Here is a 21,639-nt window from a genome sequence, read left to right on the forward strand (position 1 = left end):
ATTCTTATGAGCTATGATGTCGGAGGTACTTACTAGTAGTTAGTTATTTTTATTGATTCTCCTTTTAACTTACACCGCTTTCGAGCCTAAGCAAACAAAGTAAAGCTGTCTTTGAGCATAAGTAAACCAGCCAACTGAAATTCTGATGCCTTTCTGAGCATTGTTCAATCGCTACGTTTATAATACCCAGGTTTGTTTCTTTGAGTTGTTTAACTGCAACAACTAAATTGTGTGAAGCTTGTTTTTAATTGATTTTGTTCTATTGAAATAGTCAATTATTAAGTTTATAGATATTGGAATGAATTAAAGGCACATAAGTGCAAACATAACACAAGTTTAAACTCCATTCAGCAAGCGGATCAACTTAGGGGTTTCACTTATTTAGTTACGATTTAACGAAGTTCAGATAGGCATCAGTATTTTAGTTGGACTTTGTTGGAAGTGTTTACCAAAAACTGTACAATGTTCAAAAGCAGCTTAACGTTGTTTATTTGGGCTCGAAAACGGTGTATTTTTCGATATTTTTTTAAGCCATCTTTCTATAAATGTTGCACAAGCAATAGCTGGATTGAAAAAGTTTTGCCAGAGTAATGATAATTAGATATCGCATGTCTTTATAGAAAATTTCTCTTTGCAGTCACGGAAACACTGAAATAATGAATTAATTCTATTCAAAATTTACACTTTGCTGGTTCATTATTATATCTTTGCAATATTAATAAAACGTAAAATGGTTTTCTCATTAAACTTAGCGAGATAACATTTGAATAATGGGTTAGCACAACATTTCCCGAATGTTTTGACGATCCTTTAATGTTATCACTGGATTCACATTATCATCCCACATATGCTTGTCCGTTCAGACGTAACATGATCATTAAAAAACACCAAAACATGTCTCTTTTCGTACCCTTCTATAACGCCAGCATGTGGACAAAAGCGCTGCGCGAGTCCATTAAATGTTGCCAAAAAAAAAAAAAAAAAAAAAACAAACCCCATCATCATAATGTCACCCATCTTCCCGTGCGTGAGGAGCCTGTCACATACAAAAGCGGTGCAACCGCACAATCATCCCCAAAGACACATTTTGAAAGAGCACGGGGGTGTGTACCATACTCTCCCGATACAGGCAGACAGCAATTAGGTGTCGTCATAAATTACGTTTATATTCATTACATCAATTTGTAACTGCCAGCCAGTCAGGCCAACCAAGGCAGGCAGCATCGTCCCAAGCATCATCATCATCAGCATTTGCCATCGGTACACGCAGGCCCCCGCACAAGAAGTATCGTCAGTCACACATATGCAAGTCAAACAGTCACTACACCACCACCTCCACTGCCCATCCCAAATCAGACGAGTCTGAAGATGCTGACGGTTCATAAGGACACGTGGAATTTCAAAATTCAAAACGCAGCAAAAAAAAAAAACAATCTAACGCACGTCTGGTGTTTATTGAAAGTCGTACAACAAAATCCCATTTACAGATGCCTTCACCAAGCAGGAGCAGCAGTTCGGGCATCATTTTGACGTGACGTTCGTGCGCGCTGCTGTCAAATCCGGTTCCCCGGTGATGGGACATACGTCGCTCAATTTAAATTAGTCAACCACCGAAACAGAATTGCGCGCTCGGCAGTGATGGCAAGCAGCAGTAGTAGCATACAGCCCGGGGTGTTTTAGTTCTTCAAAGCTGCGGTGAAGGAGGTTTCGAATTAATGTCGTTACATCGAGCGATCTCGAGCGTTACATGTGAGCCGGTGCTATCCGCTGTGTGTAGATAGCTTTAGGTTCTGAAACTCAAACTAGCGACAAATGTGAATTCCATCAAGCAGTTAGCTCTGGCAGCAGCATTAACACCATATGCTGGCACCCAACACTCGACAGCCAATCAACGCGCTCATTATATTAAGCGCACTAGTTTGAAGAGTTTAAACTTTTTACGATTAATGTTAATTTATGGAGGGGCCTCAATTCGCTGCTACCATGAGAGTGTGTGTGTGGGAGCACATCACTAGCGCCACAAATTAGTGACATGTTCACTACAAAATCCAACCGGAATCCGCAGCAGCAGAACGCCGCCCCCAGGCCTGTGCATGAGAACGGAAGGTCACCATAAATCAATAAACAAACATGCTCTCTAGCGTCCAGCGTTTGCACAATAGCGGGCAGTAGCGGAGACATAACCCCGGAGACGATGGACAGTATGGATTGGCTGTTTTATTGCATTCTTCACCCCACACAGTCCAGCAGGCTGGCTTGCGAACTGGTTCAAGGTTAATGAAGAAAGCATACACATTTATTGGGCAGTTTCATGGGATGATCTTATGGCAGTAAGACCCAAAGCACCAGTGTCATTCGGATAGGGAAATGGTAATTAAATGTGTTCGTAATTGTACACAATAAAATGATAAAACAGAATAGCTACTTGAACTTCTGTTTTTAGAGGCCGGATTGACAGAAGGAGTGAAAACTTTTGCTCCAACGAGCTTTCTGTAGGCTTGACGAATACTCAAAACACTCTTAAAACCTTCATTCAGAAGCAGATGCGATAATAATCAGCCTTCTAAATTCATACACCTTGGGATAAGCCCACCTGTATGTTATACTCACTTAGATAGCTGCTCGAAAACTGCTATACAATGCAAACAGCTGACAGGCTGAGATTTCAGCCTACGAACTTCAAACGGAAAGGGCCCGAAAAAAAGGGAAAATATATAGATGAAGGACACAACTTCCTAGACGAAAACAAGAGCCAGAATAGTTACCACTAGAGAGGTGCTCTATGCGTACACAACAGGCGATCGAAGGTTTTAGGTATGTGTTCGAGCGGTTGCTCGAATGTCTAAAGTAGAAAGCAAACCAAAACGGCCACCAGGCCAAAAATGTGAGTCTTTGAGGAGTAAGCTCCTGTGGACGATTGATACTCAGATTAGCTCCAAAAAGTGTATATGAATATAGTAGTTAGTTTACAAAACCTTAAAGATTCCCAGTTGATACTACTTATATCTCCTGAAAAGTCCAAGTCCAAAATTTCCAACAAACAACACACTCAAAAATAATTTATTACGATGAGTTATAACCTACTGTTTCAAACAAAAGCACTTAAACAAGCCGGCACAATGGAGCTAATGTTTCGTCACTGTTTTACATCACATTTCGCAACATTATCCATGAGCACGTGGAGCATTGGGATGTGTCAAAAACTCACATCAATTCTAGTCCTCTCCCCACACACACACACACATCACAGACGACAGGCAAATAGAACGGACCGCCTCGGAGGCAAACATGTCATAAAGCGATTCACCAAAAGGACGCGCCCGGCTCGATGTCCCGGTTGGAAAAAAAACAGCCACCAGCGCTTCTCGCCTTCTGCCAACGCGTCGTCGTCTCGCGCAATCATTTTTCATTCCACTTCCACACGGTGGCACATTTCACGAGTAAAAGCAAACTAATTTATCACACTGAATTACCACCGTAGGGCGCCTATCAACCGTCAACCGTCGTGGGCTTCCCCCACTTCTTGCGGACTGTATGCGTTTTCTGCTTTTATGAGTCCATTACAACCCGTTACAACCTATCCCGTCCCGTCGTGCTCGATATCTCGGCACGGGTTTTGGGTTGAGAGCATGATTTTGCACCGGAAACACTGTTCCATTGTGTGTATGTGGATATGTGGTGGTTCTATAGTTGCAGTTGGCTTTTCTTTCGGACTGGAGCCATTCTCAAGCAGAGCAGTCGCCTAAGTTCTCCAAACCACCAAGCATGCGGGAAGAGCCCTGGTACACATACTCTTCACTCCACACAAACCATTGAAGTACCAAGGAAAACTCTCCGAAAGCACACACACAGAGGTCTTATGCAACCGATCGACCGACCGGTTGCTGCCAACCGGTCAATGGATACCACCGTTCATGTGCATGTCTGACTTTCGTCGCCCTGGGTTTGTCCTTGGGACAAGGCGCAGCCCGGTGCACATCCGGCATCCGCTCACGCTCGGTACACACGTCGGTAAATAATCAATCACTTCACTTCAGTAAACCTCATGAAGCATCCACCACACTGACGCCAGCGCCACCTCCAGCACCATACTGCAGCGATTGCCTTTTGTGTACCGGCCCGGGGAGGTTCGGGAAGACTCAAGAGTTTTACACAACGCGGGCAACAAGTTTTTCCAAGCGTTGCACGAACGGTTCCGCTCCAGAAAAGAGTGATCGCATACTGTGCGGTGCACTACACGCTTGGTGCATTGAATAGGGACGATGGTACTACTACTACTATTACTACTAGCACTGCTGTTGCTGCTGCCAGTTGCTGTTACGCTTCAATCTCGTAACGGTTTTATTTCTGTGCCGTCTCATCATCGTTAAAGAGTCCGTGTGCTGTGCTGTTGAGGAAAATTTAAAATTACATAAATTGTATTCTACTTCCCGAGGCACTTCCAATACCATTTCTCAACGTATCAAATACGTTTTAAAATAGAGAAAAATGAAAGCAGACACTCCAACGAATGTGTGCATTTTATGCTTGACCAATGTTGAGCAAATTTCTCCCAACACTGCACAAAACTCCACAAGTGTCAAAAGTTACGCACAAAAGTTTAATTAAATTCGGACTCAAGCGTCCGGAACCGGAAAACTCTCTGCACAAACTCGACGCTAACATGCTTTATCCCAAGTGCAATTGTAAGCATCTAGAGCCAAACCTGCACAGACACACACTCACACACATTAGCTTCCCACAAACCGCTTGGTAAGGAACGAGACGCTATCATAACCGCGTGTACAATAACTTCAAAACTTTTCCCACTTGATTTTCATTTGGATATTACTGTACCATCGTCCCAGTTTGCTTTGCGGCGGCGGCAGTGGTGCTGGTGGTGTTGGTAGTGGTAGCAGCAAGGGTAGTATCCTCTCTTCCGTCCCCGACCATGATGCAATAAAAGTGCATCATGAGCATTTTTATTAATCCGAGCCTCGTCCGCGGCTGTAGCACTGAGATGATGGGACCGTGCCGCGATTTCATCCCGTTGCCGGCAGCAGTAGCAGTTCTCGCGCACGTAAGCTTTTTTTATGGTACATTATTTTTAATGTCACTTTATCACCATCCGTCCTCTCTCCATCTCTCTCTCTCTCTCTCTCTCTCTCTCTCTCTCTCTCTCTCTCTCTTTCTCTAAAACACTCTGGTGCAATCATTCTACTGCCACTGCTCGTACTGATGCAGCAGCGATGCATTTTATCGTATCATTTCACTTCCTTACGGGCAGGATTTGTGCCAAGGAATAAGCACCGTTTCTTGCCCGAGTGCTGAGATCATGTCAAAAGGATTGCGTGTATTTTTTTTTTCCTTCATTGTGATGGACATACCACCATGCGGCATATGGTACACAACGGCGGTCGACATTATACGGCAAACGATAAAGAAAATGCGATTTTCTCAAGAAGCAAAGAATCTCCAGCAAACGCCATAAAGCACGCACACACGTCGAGGCAAGAGGAACGGATGGATTATGGTGGGATGGGCACAAAACTGAACCCGGCCCGTACTTATCATGATGACGCTCTATAGCTCACCGCGTGGAATGGCACTAAGAGGGAGATATACAATTTGAGCAACGAGAATCAACATTATTTCCATTATGATACAAACAAAAATCAAACTCTATATTACATTAGAAAATGTTCCCTTTCAGCAAACAGATTATATTACTCGAAGGATTATTTCATTGTCAAAGAGCTTATCTTTAAAGTTTCAATTCATTTGACAGCAAACTTTAACAGTCACAACTCGAAAATAAATGCAAACAACTTGAAATATACGAAATAAAGGAGAAATATTCTGAGCATCAGCATGCTAGGATACTAAAGACGCATTGGAAAATTATCACATTGGAGCATTATCACATCACATTGGAATGAGCTTAATTTTACTTATTACTGAATATTGTGCTTTTGATTTTGTTTCTTTGTTATTTTGTTCCACATCTATACGATTATTAACTGTGAATTGTTTGCATTTGTTTACCCTTTTTACATGTTTTCTCTATTATCTTATCTTTCATCTCTCTTGGTGAAACAGTCTTTGTACAAGAGTGAGAAATTAGGCCACTTATTTAAAAATTAACTAAGTTGTGAACTAAGTTGGCCAACCCAATTTTCTATTTGAACATAACCAAAATTTAAAAAAAAAAAACCAAAACTTTCCATTATGCAATTACACGCATACGACCAAGCGTATGAATTCCGTGAAAGCTGTCAATTTTATGCGTGTGCAGCAATAAATTTCGCATTCCTTTCCTCCTAATGAACACTTTTCTTCATATCCTTCCGTGAACGCCAAGCGTAGGGCTCTTTCATGTTTTTTTTTTGTTCATTTTTTTAACTAGCATAAATCCATCCACGGTTGAAATGATCCCGCCTCGGAAGCTAAGCGTTAAACCGGCAACTTCTTATATCCTAGTCCCCTCCACCCCCTTCACTTAAACGGAACCCGTCCGCGGTGTGACTTCTGTCGCGCTCGGTTAGTAATTTATAGCTGCGTTCATTTAATTAACATAAGATGAAAGAGCATAAATCACGGGACGATAAATTACTGCTTTCTTCAGAGGAGCGAAATTTTCAGCCAGCTGGGTGCTTAACTCTACTAAACCCTCCCCTACTCTCACCCACAGTTTGGCTATGAGTTAAGACAGTGCGCCCCCCGCTCGTTTCCATGGCGCTAGCGATCGTACCTAGGCCAAGGTTAATGGGCGATAAAACGATGAAAGGGAAAGGGATGGGCAATGCAATTCGGACCAAGCAGAATACCGCACATTGGCGGGTCGGAGAAATTGGTCTGATGTCAGTACTAGTTTTACCTGCTGCTTGTTTTAACACTTACAGGCAAAATTACTGTTTCGAGGCTTTTTGCATCCACTTCCGTCTTGGGTGCTCTATTGAAACTTTCAAACCCAACAGCATCATTTCTGGCACACTCAGCATCACCGTCGTGTATGGTAGGTTGGTTGGTTGGTTGGTTGTTTGGATGGGAAAAGGGGAGCGCTTTTGCCGCGTGGATGAGCAATTTGAGCAACCAACTTAGAGCCTTCCATCTTCGCAGTGCTTTGCTAATGGTTTTGGTGTAATCGCGTCAAAGTCAGTCAATTGGAAGCAGTTGAAATTTCGACCCTTAATGAGCTGTAAAAGCGTGGGAAAGTGAATGAGTTCCCCTTGAACTCGTTTCGGTAAAGCTTGCAAATATATGACGACGCATTACTCATATAGGCAATAAGGGGAAGCTTGTTAGCTTGAAGCGCGCATATTATGAGTTGTCTTCCAGGATACTTAGAATGATTCGGCTTCAAAGTATTATGCAATTTCATCATGTTCTAATTTTTTATTCTTTTTAATGAAATGTGTACAACATGATGAAAAAATGCCAAGAACCAGTAATTGATTAAAATAAAATTAATTTTGTTGCTTTTTCCACAACTGAACTCACACACCTCAAAAAATATAAAATATCGTTGCACAAACCGCTCACTAGAACGCCTACACACCATCATGATCGTGGTTTTGTGCGCTAATTTAATCTTCAACAAACGCATCCTTGATGAAAGCGAAAAAAGGGCGTTGATTCAAAATTGAGCTGAATTCCTCCGAACAAATACGTACGCACAACCAAATAAAAGGGGTTTAATGGACGTCATACCATACCACTCCGTCCTTCCCTTTTTTTTTACTAATCCCGTTCACTCAACAGCTTACACCCGATACCCCGCTGAACTTATTAAGGAGTTATTAAATTTATCGCAAAACTTTACCTTCCACACCCGCCCGGTACAGAAAGCCCTACCCCTGTCGATGTCTCCCCCTTTCTCATTTTCAAACGGTGCCCTATTTCATTATCCTGCCAAGCATTGCGTACGCGAAATTTTTAGAAAAATCCCTTGTTCTACCTTCTTTGTGACGTCCGTTTCGTTGGTTTTTTTTCGCTATTATTTTGTTTGTTTGAGTGTGTTGGGTTTCGTTTCCGGCGAAGATATTTCCGCCCTTTTCATTCCGCGCTAAACCAACTGAAGAATGGAGCTGGAGTGCGCTGGCGAAGCAGCCGGTTTCGTTTTTCATTCAGTCACGTTTTTTAATAGAGATATAAACAGCAGAAATTAATTAGTAACCGAACAAAGTTAAAACCATCGGAACGGACGGTCGTAGTCGTGGCTGGACCGGAAGCAGCACTCTTTCGTGCGAATGGCAGGTACGGTTGTGTACGGGGCGGGAAGAAAGGTTGTTCTTTTCATATTCCACGATAATTAAGATCTTCTCAGTTTGTTTTCATTTTTCCTTTCAGTTGGGGGTTTACTTCTGCTTACTTCTGACGATGTTTGCAAACTGAAGGCGTTGCTGGGCAATGAGAAGGAATCTTAACGGGGAATAAGACATTTTAAAGATCGTGGCAGAATAGCAAGGACTTGCGGAATGTAATACGGTTGTATTTTGGGTGCAGGAGTGGTGTGAGCATTCCAATGAGATTTTTATAGTTTATACCAAATGAATGGATTAAGCTTGTGAATTTATTAGAATATTTGCATTTGAAGTGATAACATGAATCGTGGAACTGAATAACTCTTTAAATCAATGAAATACTGCATAGTTTTAAGCATTTCATCTAATGGATAAGAATTTTATAAATTGATAAAAACATTCACCTTCTTTACCGCTTCAGACGAATGAAACCAGGCTATCAAAACCTCTTTGACGTAAAAAAGAAACAACTATATCTCTTTGAACATTCATATACCATTCAAAAAGACTATTTGACAAATTAAGCTATCCTTTTTTCTCATACAATAATTCCAAAATTGGATCAACGACTCATGTGACTGTTCTTTAGGTGCCATCCTACATCTCATACCATGCTCACTTCTCACATTCACTTTGCATGCTTTGCTATTTCTGCTCACTCTGTTTATCCTGTTAACAGCACTACCTTATATATCATGCTTAGTTTACGACCCTTGCGGCTACCCTCTAATAATCGACCAACAGCATGACATATTTTAAAGCGCACCTGTCTGCATCGGCCCAGAGGCCAACGCCGCCGGAACACCTTACACACGTATACCTTCATTAAGTGATTAATATTCCGTACACAAATTAAAGCCTGATTCAAATGTGTCAAAGGCTCTCTCTCTCTTTCGCCTCTTCCAGGACTTGTGCCGATGGTGTTGTAGGCTATTTGATCAATAATTTAGTTGCATTATGTATGGGCGGATGTCTGGACGAGAACGGAACGCAACTCACACATGCAACCATGCACACAAACACACCAACATACACACACACACACACACACAACACGTTAGCAAAGAAGGACCTTTTGCATTACCGCCTCTAGCGTTCAACAACACGCTTCGGATGAAAGCACGCAAAACCCCATTTCTTCACCCCCCCCCCCCCCCCCCTAACATGCCTCAAACATGTAGAATGTGAAATTTGGTTCGTATTGATTTTCCACGGAACCACCAAACGAATCATGAACGGGTGCGTGTATGTGTGTGTACACCAACAGCAGCATATGTGTCGGGCATCGTTGATTATGATGATCGACAGGGTCCTGGATGGTGCTACCGTCGACTAGTAGTGGCGTGTTTCTCCACCGTAGTATACGCCCGATACGCCTTTGTCGTCGGCGCGATTGTGTGTATGTGTTTGTGTGTGTTGGAACATGTGTCGTACGCTGCAAATGCAAATGCGATTCACAAGCGCCTCGGTTGTGTCCCCGGTACGGCACACAAGCATTAAAATCTAATGATATGAATTCCAGCAGCGTTTCGCGCGTGTGATGTGTGGCCCGGGAAAGGGGCGGGCGGGAGAGAGATCGTTGCTAAAATTATCGATGACATCAGTGCATATTCGCAAGCGAACGCGTGAAAGGTACCTTTCACCCTTCCTCCCAGCCAGTGCTGGAAGAACAGTGCCTTTTGATGAACCAACACACCACACCAACACTCGACAACAACAATAATTATTGATGCTCGTAATTACTTATTGATGTTTGCATTTTCCCTCATTTATGTTTGATTGAATGATGATTATTTGCAGCGAGGAAACAGACAGGAGGAGGTTTGGTTCGGAAGTGCAAGCTAATTTTGAAATTCAATATCTTCTTTGGAACAACTTTACCAGAAACAGTTTGTTAACTGTGCCTTTTTGTGAGAAAATACACCATTCACGCGAATTGTATGCTCGGTCCGAATCAATGATGAGGTTTCCATTTACCGACACACAATAAAATATTTTTTGAAACATATTTAATGCCCAAAATTGTATGGCGGAAAGTGAAATATTGTATGCATGATGGGTATTAAATATCCGCGTGAAGCTATGATGATATCTGGAATTTCTAGAGCTTTAGCTCATTTTGTATTGATTTGTTTTATCTCGTCTTTAAACGAAATTGGGAATTACAGGATTATAACCTTAATGTACTACAGGATCTTCGCTAGAAATACTCAATCAGGGACAAAAACATAAAATAAAAACGTCTTATTGAAGTGAGGATTACTGTGCAATTTTGATATTATTTCTGATAGGAAATGGCATACTCAATATATAAAATATGACTGGAAAACTAATATATTGAATATAGGATACATTAATCTCCATAGTTCAATTACGATAGCATTCAAGTTCAAGTTGTTATTGGCTTACAATTTATTTGTGTTACTTTTCTTCGTTTTATTATTTTTTGTGCCGACCTATGCAATCATGCCAGACTTAAATAAGCTCACTAGGCTTAATTGCACTACACTACAGGATATTCCACAAGGCAGTAGATTCCGAAAGAATCGAAGTCATGCAGCATTTTAGAAGCTCATATTTTAAATGCTAAATTGTATTTTATGAGTTCTGCCAAGAATTAATGGAGTTGATAGTTAATGGAGTTGAAAGCATGTATGGAAATAGCTTATTTCTATTAAAACTATGAATTATAGTAAAAGAAACACAGTTAATTCTGACAAAAGCATACAACTAACACGCCATACAAACGTTGCATTAAAATGACGCACTCCATATTCTACTCAGCAGGCGAGTGTTGCTAACCAAGCAAACAACTCGTGTGCAAGTAATTTAATCAGCTATAGCACTAAACTCCATTCAATTTCTACAATCCAATGCTTTTTTTCCCTTTCCGCCAAATAAGGCCCTCCAGGCGAAAGGGACATGAAAAAAATGTGAATTTGATTACGAATAGAATAATGGGAAATTAATTTCCCTGCAACATAACGAAGCCCCCGCTATTATTATTCGTTTAGCCTGAAGGCTTGTGCACTGTTTGCGTTCGCTGCTATCGCACTGTACAACAGTGTACCGTTTGAAAGTGTACTGCAATTTGTTTGAAATTGAATCAGAATTCCAAGAACTCGGTGGGTGTATAAAATATAAATGCTATACAATCATTTAATTTTGATATAAATAGAATAGTAAAATTAAATTACGAATGCGTTTGATTTATGTTTCCATCTCAGCGTTCGTCCTGCCCTCAATCCTTCAATCTACGAAATTATAATCTGTGAATGTACAACAAATATTTGTAAATTCATATTTTGTTCTACTGTGGCCCAAATGAAACCACAGAAAAGCAGCGAAAAGGAAACACAATTCATCCCAATCAATTCCTCACAGATGTTCTATTATTTCTCGATAAGACAATCTCGTCCTAACAAAACAAAAAATCTTACACACACGCTGCTCACATCTGGAAGCGTAATTTGCTTACACGTACGTAAGGTGGATGATGTTATCGCAAGGACGATAACTTCCGCATACAACATTTCTCGCACGCTTTACCGCACAAGACCGCCAAGGCGACCACGGCCACCGACCGACCGACTTATCAGTTTCCCTCCTCCAAGAGGTTGATGGAAAAGCAAAACGAAATCGAATTATTACCAACCGTATCGAATCCAGGAATCGACATTACCCAGTGGCATTTCATCAATGCCTGTAAGCTACCTACCAGCACCACCCTTCGCTAGTTCGGCTTGTGTGGGGTTTTATCGATTTTTCACATCCTCAACATGCCAGCTGCATCGATCCACCACTGTACTTGCCTCCCCTGTTTTGCACAAAAAAAGAAGCAAAAATGTCCTTCTGTCACACACATACGCACACAAACCACGAGACAGAGGAAGGATACGCACGAGGGACTGCTTAAAAATTCATCCATACGCGCTTTATGCTTCTCTGGTGAGCAGCCAAGAGCAACGGAGAAACCCCGTGATCGTGTGCGTTAAGGATACGCACTTTCGGGTGTGCTTGTGTGTGTGTGTGCGCGAGGAAGTAGATTTAACAGGAAAAAACAAGCCTAGCATCTGGTTGCGTAATCCTTTTCATCTTTCTTTCCTTTTCTTTTTGGCACGTTGTCCCCCCAACAAAAGCCTCCCAAAACGTGCAGCATTATGTGCTTCCACCTTATCTGGGTACAAATTGTATGCTCGACGTACGCACGCATGTAAGCTGCCACCGCCAATGGCAAAGATATCGCCCTTTTACCCCCCCCCCCCCCCGCACATTTTCTCCTTTAAATCCCACTTTCGTAGGGGATGTAAGTAACCGTACACGTTCGACACAATACGGTGGGGGTCGGAATCGGGAGCTGCCCTAAGTACCATCGACTGCTGTACTCGAAACTACCAACGCTACAAATAATGCAAAAAACCTCAAGGGAGAAACAGAGGAAGAGAGCAGTACACAGAGCGAGAGAGAGAGAGAGAGTGAGACAAGTTTAATAGGGAAAAACCGGGAGATAGATAAATACCACTCCAACGCAACGAGATAGTACGCTACGCTTTATCTTATGGCAGCACACATGATTTAACTTTTTGGCAGCGTTAATACTGTGTACAGTGCGGTGAGAGAGAGAGGGAGACTCCCCAAAAGGATATTGAGGCTGTTTCGCCACCATTAGGGGATGTTTTTGTTGCCGAGAGATGAGGGGATATTACCGCAGCGTTCTAGTAAGATAATCTCGCTGCAGCGCTGCTCAATCCTCAAAGTTCGGCACATTTTCCGTTTCCTGAGCATCGTCGTCCGGGCCCGGATGATTAAAGCGAAGTATAAATCAAACACATATTATCACATTCACGATCGATGATGCTTGCTAGCTGCCAGGGAACCTATACGACGCGGGCACCAACAGTACGAAAAGTACGATCCAAAGTGGTGCAACATATTTTAGCAATGCTGCCAATTAAACTAGGATTAAAACTTCCATCAATCGCTTCATGCAAACGCTTTCCTGTGCACACTTTCTCGCAGCAGCACATATTCATATACACTATTCAAATGGCGGCACCGACCGGGAAAGCCAAAGCCACCATCACCGAAACAAGCACCAAACGATATCGGAAGCGCATTAGCTGAAAGTTTGGTTATTAAATTCGACAGCTGCGTTAGCTGATTTCAATTCATACTTTTTTCCGCACGGCACAGAGCTCGCTCTCCTTCCCTTCTTCACCGACGCCAGGGGAGCGATAAGAGCGGCAAAGTGCTCGTGTGCATAACAACAAAAAGAAAAAAAAAACCAAAGTCACCCTCTAAAAAATTCACGTTAGTAGGAGCGAGCGACTCGTAAACCACGTCGATAATTACAAATAATTCAATAGCATTTAACGAGAAAAGTTTACCGTATTTCCCGGACGGATGCTGGTGGAGCGCATGTTTACTCCGAACTGATGCTTTAGCCCACAACATCCGGACCCCGTTTATGCAGAGAAGGAAAGGATGGATGGTTGCTGACTTTTACCCGAGGCTCCGTTCATAGTGTCGTTTTATTTTTGCCCCGTTCCTATTCGAGGCGTGTTCACTCACTCTATAAACGCGTCATGTCGATGACTTACTTACCGGAGCGGGGGCCGAATGTGTAAGTTTTCCGCCCACGGTGCCATCCAATTGGAATGGCGTTCTCGTTCCCCACGCTGGCGAATAGTAACCCGAATCATTTATTTCACTCCTACTTATCTTTCCCATATTCATCCAATACGAAAATCGGTATTGGTTACATTTACCATTTAGGCTTTCGTTCAACATTAGCCGGTTTGGCCAGAAATCGAATGAGAAGGGAGTACTTTGAACAAACTAATAGCAAAAATGTAACACAGTTAAGCTGTCAGTTTCCTTTTTCCTGCTGGAATAAAAGGGTATGTTCCTTTTTTAAAAGCATGTGTATAGGAGAGTAAAGGGAAACTACTTCACTGCAACAGTTTATTACTTACTTAGACCACTTGCTGTTTTTTTTTAATGTGGCTTCTCCTAACCAAAAGGCTAAATATGGCATACCACTAATGAGATTTAAAGCTGATATGTTTATAATTTCCAAGAAAAAAAAAAGATGAAGCCAACTTTTATGCTCGCTTTTAACCCTTCTTTGTTTGTGTGTTGTGAATGTTAGTGAGTGAAGATAGTTTCTTTTTTTTTTACTTCAACACAAACTTCTGCGTATGCCTTGCTTACGCTTAGATAAGATATCGCTCAATCAGTGAGGATAAAGTACTGAGAACTGTGTACCCTACTCAGTTTGTTTCCTATCCTATTCCTTCTCTGCAATCGCCCTTCGGTCATACCCCCTGCCGGTGAATCATAGTCCAAAGATTCTTTTTACTGCAAAACGTTTATCTATCATGGGATTCTTATCTTAATTTATTGATCCTTCCAAAGGCTTGATAGACACGAGGTGTTCGTTTGGCATAACTTCAATCATCTTTTTTAATTGCATAAGCAGACCATCTAATTAGGTACGTCGCTCAATGTAATCCTGCAAGGCAGTGCACTGCAAGCCATCGACCTAAAGAACATAAGACTCTACCAAAGCGTGTATGGTGAAATCCTCACACAACAAGGAAAACAAAACGCCTGTTACAAATCAGTTTGCTTTGTTCTTGGAAAAATGGTAAGCTGTGCATACGTTTGCAGTCACAAGAGCACAACAGTGTTTGATGGTTCATCGAACAATGTCTAAGCGGGTATGACTGAAGAAGTGGAAAGAAGGACAATGAACTTACATTTATCGGAACTAACATAATGTTAATTAATCATTTTTAAAGCGTTCCAATTCAACGAGAAGTTTCTTCAAATTTCAAACTTCTTCAAACTCCTCAATACACAATGCTATAGACATATACATACAGTAACTACTAGCTACAATCACAAAATAGATACATGGAATATAGTTATAAGTAAACAATTTCACTCCACATACATTTCACGTCACAGCAATTTTGCTCCGATTCATGAAACAGATTGCAGTGGATACGCAGTATCTTGATTATCACTTCCAGGCAACTTAGGGCAGGCAGGCAAAAAAATACACCCAACTCACACAAAGCAACTCCAAGGTGACAAACACACCAGCAACCAGGCACTGAAAAGATAACGCTGTCAAGAGCATAGAGCATTTGCAATGTAGAAGGCGTTCCCGCCGTTAGAAAGCACACACAACAACAGCAAAAAAACACGCACACTGCAAAGGAACGCACAAACAAAACTCCATCAGCACGGGCGTGAAACTAGCTGACAGGCTCATCAATCATGACGAGTGCTTGTTTTTTTCCCCACAGTTCATCGGAAAGAGCTTTCTGCAGTGAGTTTTTCACGCCCTTCCTTCACACTGGCTTTGAAATGCGCAAAAAGGGGTTTTCCGCCATCCCTGGTGGCAACTACTGTGGCTCCGGTGCGGGAAGCAAGTAAAATGGTAATGCTGGGTCACAATGTACCAAAGCGTGAAAGCGTGAAAGAAGAGAAAACGACACACTCTGTCTCGCTTTAACGCGCTCCAAGGACAAGAAAATCTGTTTCTTTTACCGAATTTCTCCACGTGCACGTGGAAGACTCGGGGCGCCTCGGGGGAGGAAGGCCCGGGAGTACCACGGTGTTTCGTCATTAGTCTTTCGCGATGATAGACAGTGAAGATAACGGGTAAGGACATTTGCAGTTTTTTTTAAGTGTGGAAAAATGGAAGCAAAGAAACAGCTACTACAACAACAACCAACACAAGAAAAAACAACCGCTGAATGGTTTCTTCCGATATTACAGAGCTGTCTGCTCCTCCTCTTCGTCCTTATCAAATGCAGAATGCCGCGCTCGTGGTCCCGCGTGTTTTCCCGAGCCGTGTGATAAATGTTGCAAATGATCTCTAGCACGTTTGCTAACTGCGCTCGTGCTTAAATTGAAATTCACTGCAAATTGATGGCACATTTAAACTAATTTGTCACCATCGATCATGCCATAGGCAAGGTTCGCCCGGGTGCAGCTAAGGAGTACCGGTTCCTGGGATTCGTGATCCACAACCAACACGACCAAATCAATTTTCCTAGTTCATTCGGAGATTTTGATCAACCCCTAACGATCTGTCCTATCGATAAGGAAGTGAAATCAATAAGCGTTTTCAACCGGAACAGGACTTAACGTACACAAGACTTAAATATTGAATGTTTCATCTAAGCACTGTGAATATATTAGTCCATGTGATGACTCAGAATGAAACGATTCGCGAATCAAATGAAACATGTTTGATTAACCATGCTTTTTGGAACGATGATCGAATCATCAATTAATTATCTTAAAAAATACAACGAAAATCACAAAAAAATGCAGACATATGCATCCTCAAAATCATCATTCCTTTCAGAAGCCCCAAGATTATTTAAAGAACAAAAGATAATCTGATGTTCGGAAATAGTTACAACACAACACTTCGTGTTTAGTACATATGTACACGCTTCCTGTGAACGATTGTAATCTTGAGGATTTATTTTAAATGCAGATAAATGTAAACACATACAAATGTTAAATTCGTAGTACATCGATTACTTTTCTACTATAAGCAATCGCCTATGAGTTCAACTTTTACTAAGACAGTTAAGAACATAACCTAAATACATTTGAATCAAGAAGTCGTTCATTAAACAAAGCACCAATTTCCGAACATTTCTATCAGACTTTGCGTTCCAAAAGGCAACGGTTATCTTGCGCGTACGTCCTTCGGGATTAATTTCAAATTAATAGTTTAAATTCTTCAGCACATCCACTCTGTCTGATACAAATCTCCCAACGTACGTCACTCTAGCACGACGGACAAATCTCTACCCATGTAGCCACACACACACATTCCACTTTCGATAGGGTACAGCAAACCATCAACCAGTTCGCTTCGAGACTGGCTGCTCCCGAGCGACATCATCGTCATCACACGGGGTCACTCTTGGAGATTGCGGACAGCTTCACCTGTCAAGTGGGACAGTCCCGTCCGAGATCCCCTCGCCCGGTCACTGCCGGAGAGCTTTGCCGCATCAAAAGCCTCGAAGGAATTCTATTGCAGCATGCTAGGCAGTGGCAGCGACAGGACAAAGCGTCGTCCCTGCCGGGGAACGGGATGGGTCGTCGGATGCTGATTTCAATTCAACGTGCCTTTGAGTGCGTGTCAGAAAACGGTACGTACCCGCCCGCCCGCCCTTTCTCGCACTGATTGGGGATATCCGAAACGTTTGCCTTCATCTGAGAGCGATCCACACACACGTCCCGACGAGTGCTTGGTTTGATGAGTTCACCCCCTTCGATTCATCCTCCACCAGAGAGACGTTAGCATTGCAATTGCACATTCCTTGCTCGCTCGACACGCTGCACCGCTTCAGGTGCACCGGAGCAGGACCACTACCAAGCTACCTTTAACCACGACCCGGTCTCCTCCCCACCCGGTATTCACGTTTAGCTTTTCGAGCATCTTTAAAACCGCGCGCATATGCAAAGGGCGGGCGCGCTCGGGTCCGATCGGTGCACAATGCGCGCCGCTCTGCCCAAAAGCTATCAGCCTCCCCACCCCCGAAATAGTGAAATAGTTAATGGTGCGAATCGAAACTAGTACTGTAGCCGACTTCTGCTAGCAGCCATCATATGCAAACATTAGTTATGCACGGTGCGTTCTTTGCAACGCAATGTGGCAGACGTATTGCTGGTCGGTTGGTGCGGTAACACTAGCAAAAGGGAAGCGTAACAACGATGAGAGCCGGTGCTTCTACTAGGTGGATGAGAACTTTTCGACAAACTGGAAGCACCATTCGATGAAAGTGCCGAGCGGCGTGCGATGAGCTGAACGTGTGCTGAAGCATCTTTTCCATTCGTTCTGCTCCTTTGCCAGTGCACTGCTGTGCTAGAGCCCATCAATCAAGCATTTTCCACGACCAAATGCATTTAAATAATGCATCTGTTGTACGACGAACGGGTACAAAAGAGAGTGTGTGTGTGTGTGCTTGAAATATATCCCCAATCCAGGACGAGCTATGCATTTTCATGATTCACACAAAGAACGTTTGCTGTACGCTTATACTATGATGCGAAGATGAACAAAAATGCTATTAGACGTATTATGCATAAAAAAAAGTTTCTTATAAGAAAAAAATAAGCCATCATTTCATTTCAAAACTACTATCGAAAAGAAGCCATATTCCTGATAATGCTTTGGAGCATCTTAGATAGATTTACTTAGATTGCGAATAAATGGGTCTTAAATCAAATGATTATTTATAAAACAAATAAGAAATAAAAACGTATTATTGCGCCCTTTTTCGTTTGAAGTTCGTAGACTTAAATTTCAGCCTGTCAGCTATTTCCATTGTATAGCAGTTTTCGAGCAGCTATCAAAGTGGTTATAATATTCAGATGAGCTTATCCCAAGGTGTATATATTTAGAAAGCTAATTTCTATAGCTTCTGCTTCCGAATGAAGATTTTAAGAGTGTTTTGTGTAGTCTTCAAGCTACCAAAAAGCCTAGTTGAGTAAAAATTTTCGCCCGTCCTGTCGAAAAGTGACGTTAAAATATGGTTATAAAAAAACAGGCTATTAGAACACCTGGTCTACATACTCTTTGATTCTAGACTCCACCACCTGATTTCTTTAATGCACCTTACGATGAATGAAAACACAACCTTGGTTTTCTATTTTATCGAACAGGTACTCGAATCTAATTACAGCCTCAATTCGTAAGTGCGAAAAGTATAGGAAGTCAAATCCTACCGACCAAATTAGAAGAAGAATTCTAATCTTGAAGCTAAATAAAATAATCTAAGCTGAAAATCGTAGGCTACTTTTGTGTGTGGTTTTGTATGGAGTGTTAACATGATTTAAGCCTCCAACTGCCTAACTCCAAATAAAATAATCTGACTAGAATCGTATAGGGCCCCTATATCATTTCTTTGAACATTTTCTGTAAAACTACAATTAAATTTATATTCATTTTACTAATATTTCAGAATAACTATGTTGAAACTGTGAAAAATCACACAGAAAAATATTACCACCACATCAACGAACACGTTATCCAATATCCAGTGTAAAAAGTCATCCTTTTTGGACGTAACTCACTTCCATCTTCACAATTGTTCCACAAAAGAAAAGAACCAAATACAGAAGAGATAGAGCGACAAATCGGGTATGCAAACAATCGGAAAATTCTGCTGTGAATGGTGGAAGTAGCGATAACTTCGAAAAAAAAGAAACCCCTTAACACTGAGGCATGTAACTATGTTGGAGTGCGCGAGGGAAAAGTGTGCGTGCTTCAATCAGTACGACGACGATGGCTCGATCTCTGAACGGAAACGTTCGCCTAAGTAGCGGATGCATATCACCGTTGCACAGAATCCAACTCGTTAAGTCAATTGAATTCGCTCCTAAAGAACAAAAAAAAACTCCCAACCATAATCTCATAGGACCATCCATACATGAGTGTTCTTATAATCAGAGCTTGTCATGCTAAATAAAGATGGAGCAAATGAGGGCGGAAATGGAATTGCAAAATCAATTCAATAAAAAGCCAAGAAGGTGTCACCCTACAATAGCAAGATGTAGTAATGGAATTCCAATCTTTAGCGTAAGACTTTAAAACATTCAATAACTGTCGAGATGCTACGATTATTCGATAGTAAAATTTTGATAAATTTCGATAATAAAAGGCAGAAACAGATAAATTCTGTTTTGAAATATTATTTTCAACCTCAAAACAAACTCACTGAAAATCGTTCAAGAGCCAGTTTTTATTAACCTCATAGCTGCTTAACTGTAATGAACTGTTGTGATTTATCTAAATGGCACATATAAAACCATATAAGCCCCTAAAGGTTAATGAACTGCCCTACCGAAAGGTAGCTTCAGCAGCACAGGGCGAAGGTTCGGCGTTCATCGTTTCACCGTAAACCCCAACCGCCGAACGAGATTAAGCTTAAACGGCGGTTTCAAACTCATAAATTGAACATCGTACCCCGTTTCGATTCGATCGACGAAAGCCGATAGCGCCCACACGCTGGGCTACTCCGTTTACATCCCATTAGAACTCCCCTTGCATCATCATACGCGTGTGTGTGTGTGTGATGCGCCATTCTTTCCCCCCATTGCGCTCGACCGATGCACCTCGCGGTGCTGGTGAAAGTGGAATGTATAATGCGCTCGTAAAACTATCTCACTCACCGTGCACCGACGAGCAGATTGTTGCTGTTCGGGTCGCGCAGCACCAGCTTGAAGAAGTCGTTCGTCGATTCGTTCCCCTGGAACCGGAGGTACTCCTTGTCGGCTGTAATAGAAAGAGAGAGAGAGAAAGAAAAAAGGCCGTAAATAAACGTTCACTGACAGTTTTCTGGTAGAGATTGGAATCGAATGAATGTTTGGTGATGGGAATCCAACCAAAGGGTTGAACAATTTTCATATTAGAAACGAGTATCCTTTGCTCACATTCCTAGCTACATTAATTTTATGCTAAATAACTTATTCAAAATAACAGTTTTCCTTTTTTATGTATATTTTTCACTTGTTTTTTTTATTATTGAGCAAAAGAATCAACGAGATCAACAATTTACACCAACACATCATAAACGTATCTAGTCAGCTTAACCCAAATTTAAATGATGTTATAACATCAAGCTACCCAAAAAGAACAAGAGGCATACTTTTCCCATCAACAACGAAAAAAAGTGTCTGTTAGAACAACATCAATCAGTTCCACTTCCTATGCAAAACCCCATCCAAAGGTCTGCAAAACCATAAGCTAGAACGAAAAATGGAAGATGGCGAGAAAGGAAAGCCCAAACTAGAGAAAAACATACCGACGCAAAAACAATCACGACACACATGGTCAAGCGTGGCGAAAAAAAAACATTTTTCATCCCGCACAACTACTGGGTAGTAGCAAAACGAACGCTCGATAGTTACGCAACATATCTCGTTCGATGCCATTTTCATCCTTTCGACGTTCTGGTTTGATGGAAATCGAAACGAAACGGCGCACAAGCGGACGACTACGAATAGTTCGGTTATCCACTGACATACACATATACAAACACACACAGATACAAAAATACGCTTTTAAACTCGAACATCAAAGGCAATGTGGAGGCGATGGTGGCGGCAAAAGCTTTTCCACAAGCATTCCACAGCACAACAACCGAGACGACGCCGTCCCGCCAAGCAGAGACCATGTCTAGTCACCAGTTCTAACGTTTTAGCAGCACAAGGGTATGCTTGTGTGCGAATATACAAGCGATAAATCTTTGACATCGATTCTGTCCGTAGTTCCGCTGGCGCTTTGCTCCCGTCGTCACCTCCAGCAAATACACTT

The 21,639-nt window shown here is 41.9% G+C and overlaps 1 protein-coding gene across 8 annotated transcripts in view; it reads right to left on the reverse strand.

Moving 5' to 3' along the window:
• Positions 1-21,639, reverse strand: part of LOC120900172 (semaphorin-1A) — a 199,566-nt gene that overhangs the window by 34,718 nt on the left and 143,209 nt on the right. For all 8 annotated transcript variants that reach the window (XM_040306823.1, XM_040306827.1, XM_040306821.1 and 5 more), the window contains one exon: positions 20,496-20,598. In XM_040306823.1, the coding sequence (XP_040162757.1) occupies positions 20,496-20,598 (103 nt within the window). The remainder of the gene's footprint in view (positions 1-20,495; positions 20,599-21,639) is intronic.

The sequence above is a fragment of the Anopheles arabiensis genome, chromosome 3 (assembly GCF_016920715.1).
Source record: "Anopheles arabiensis isolate DONGOLA chromosome 3, AaraD3, whole genome shotgun sequence".
Classification (NCBI taxonomy): Eukaryota; Metazoa; Arthropoda; class Insecta; order Diptera; family Culicidae; genus Anopheles; species Anopheles arabiensis.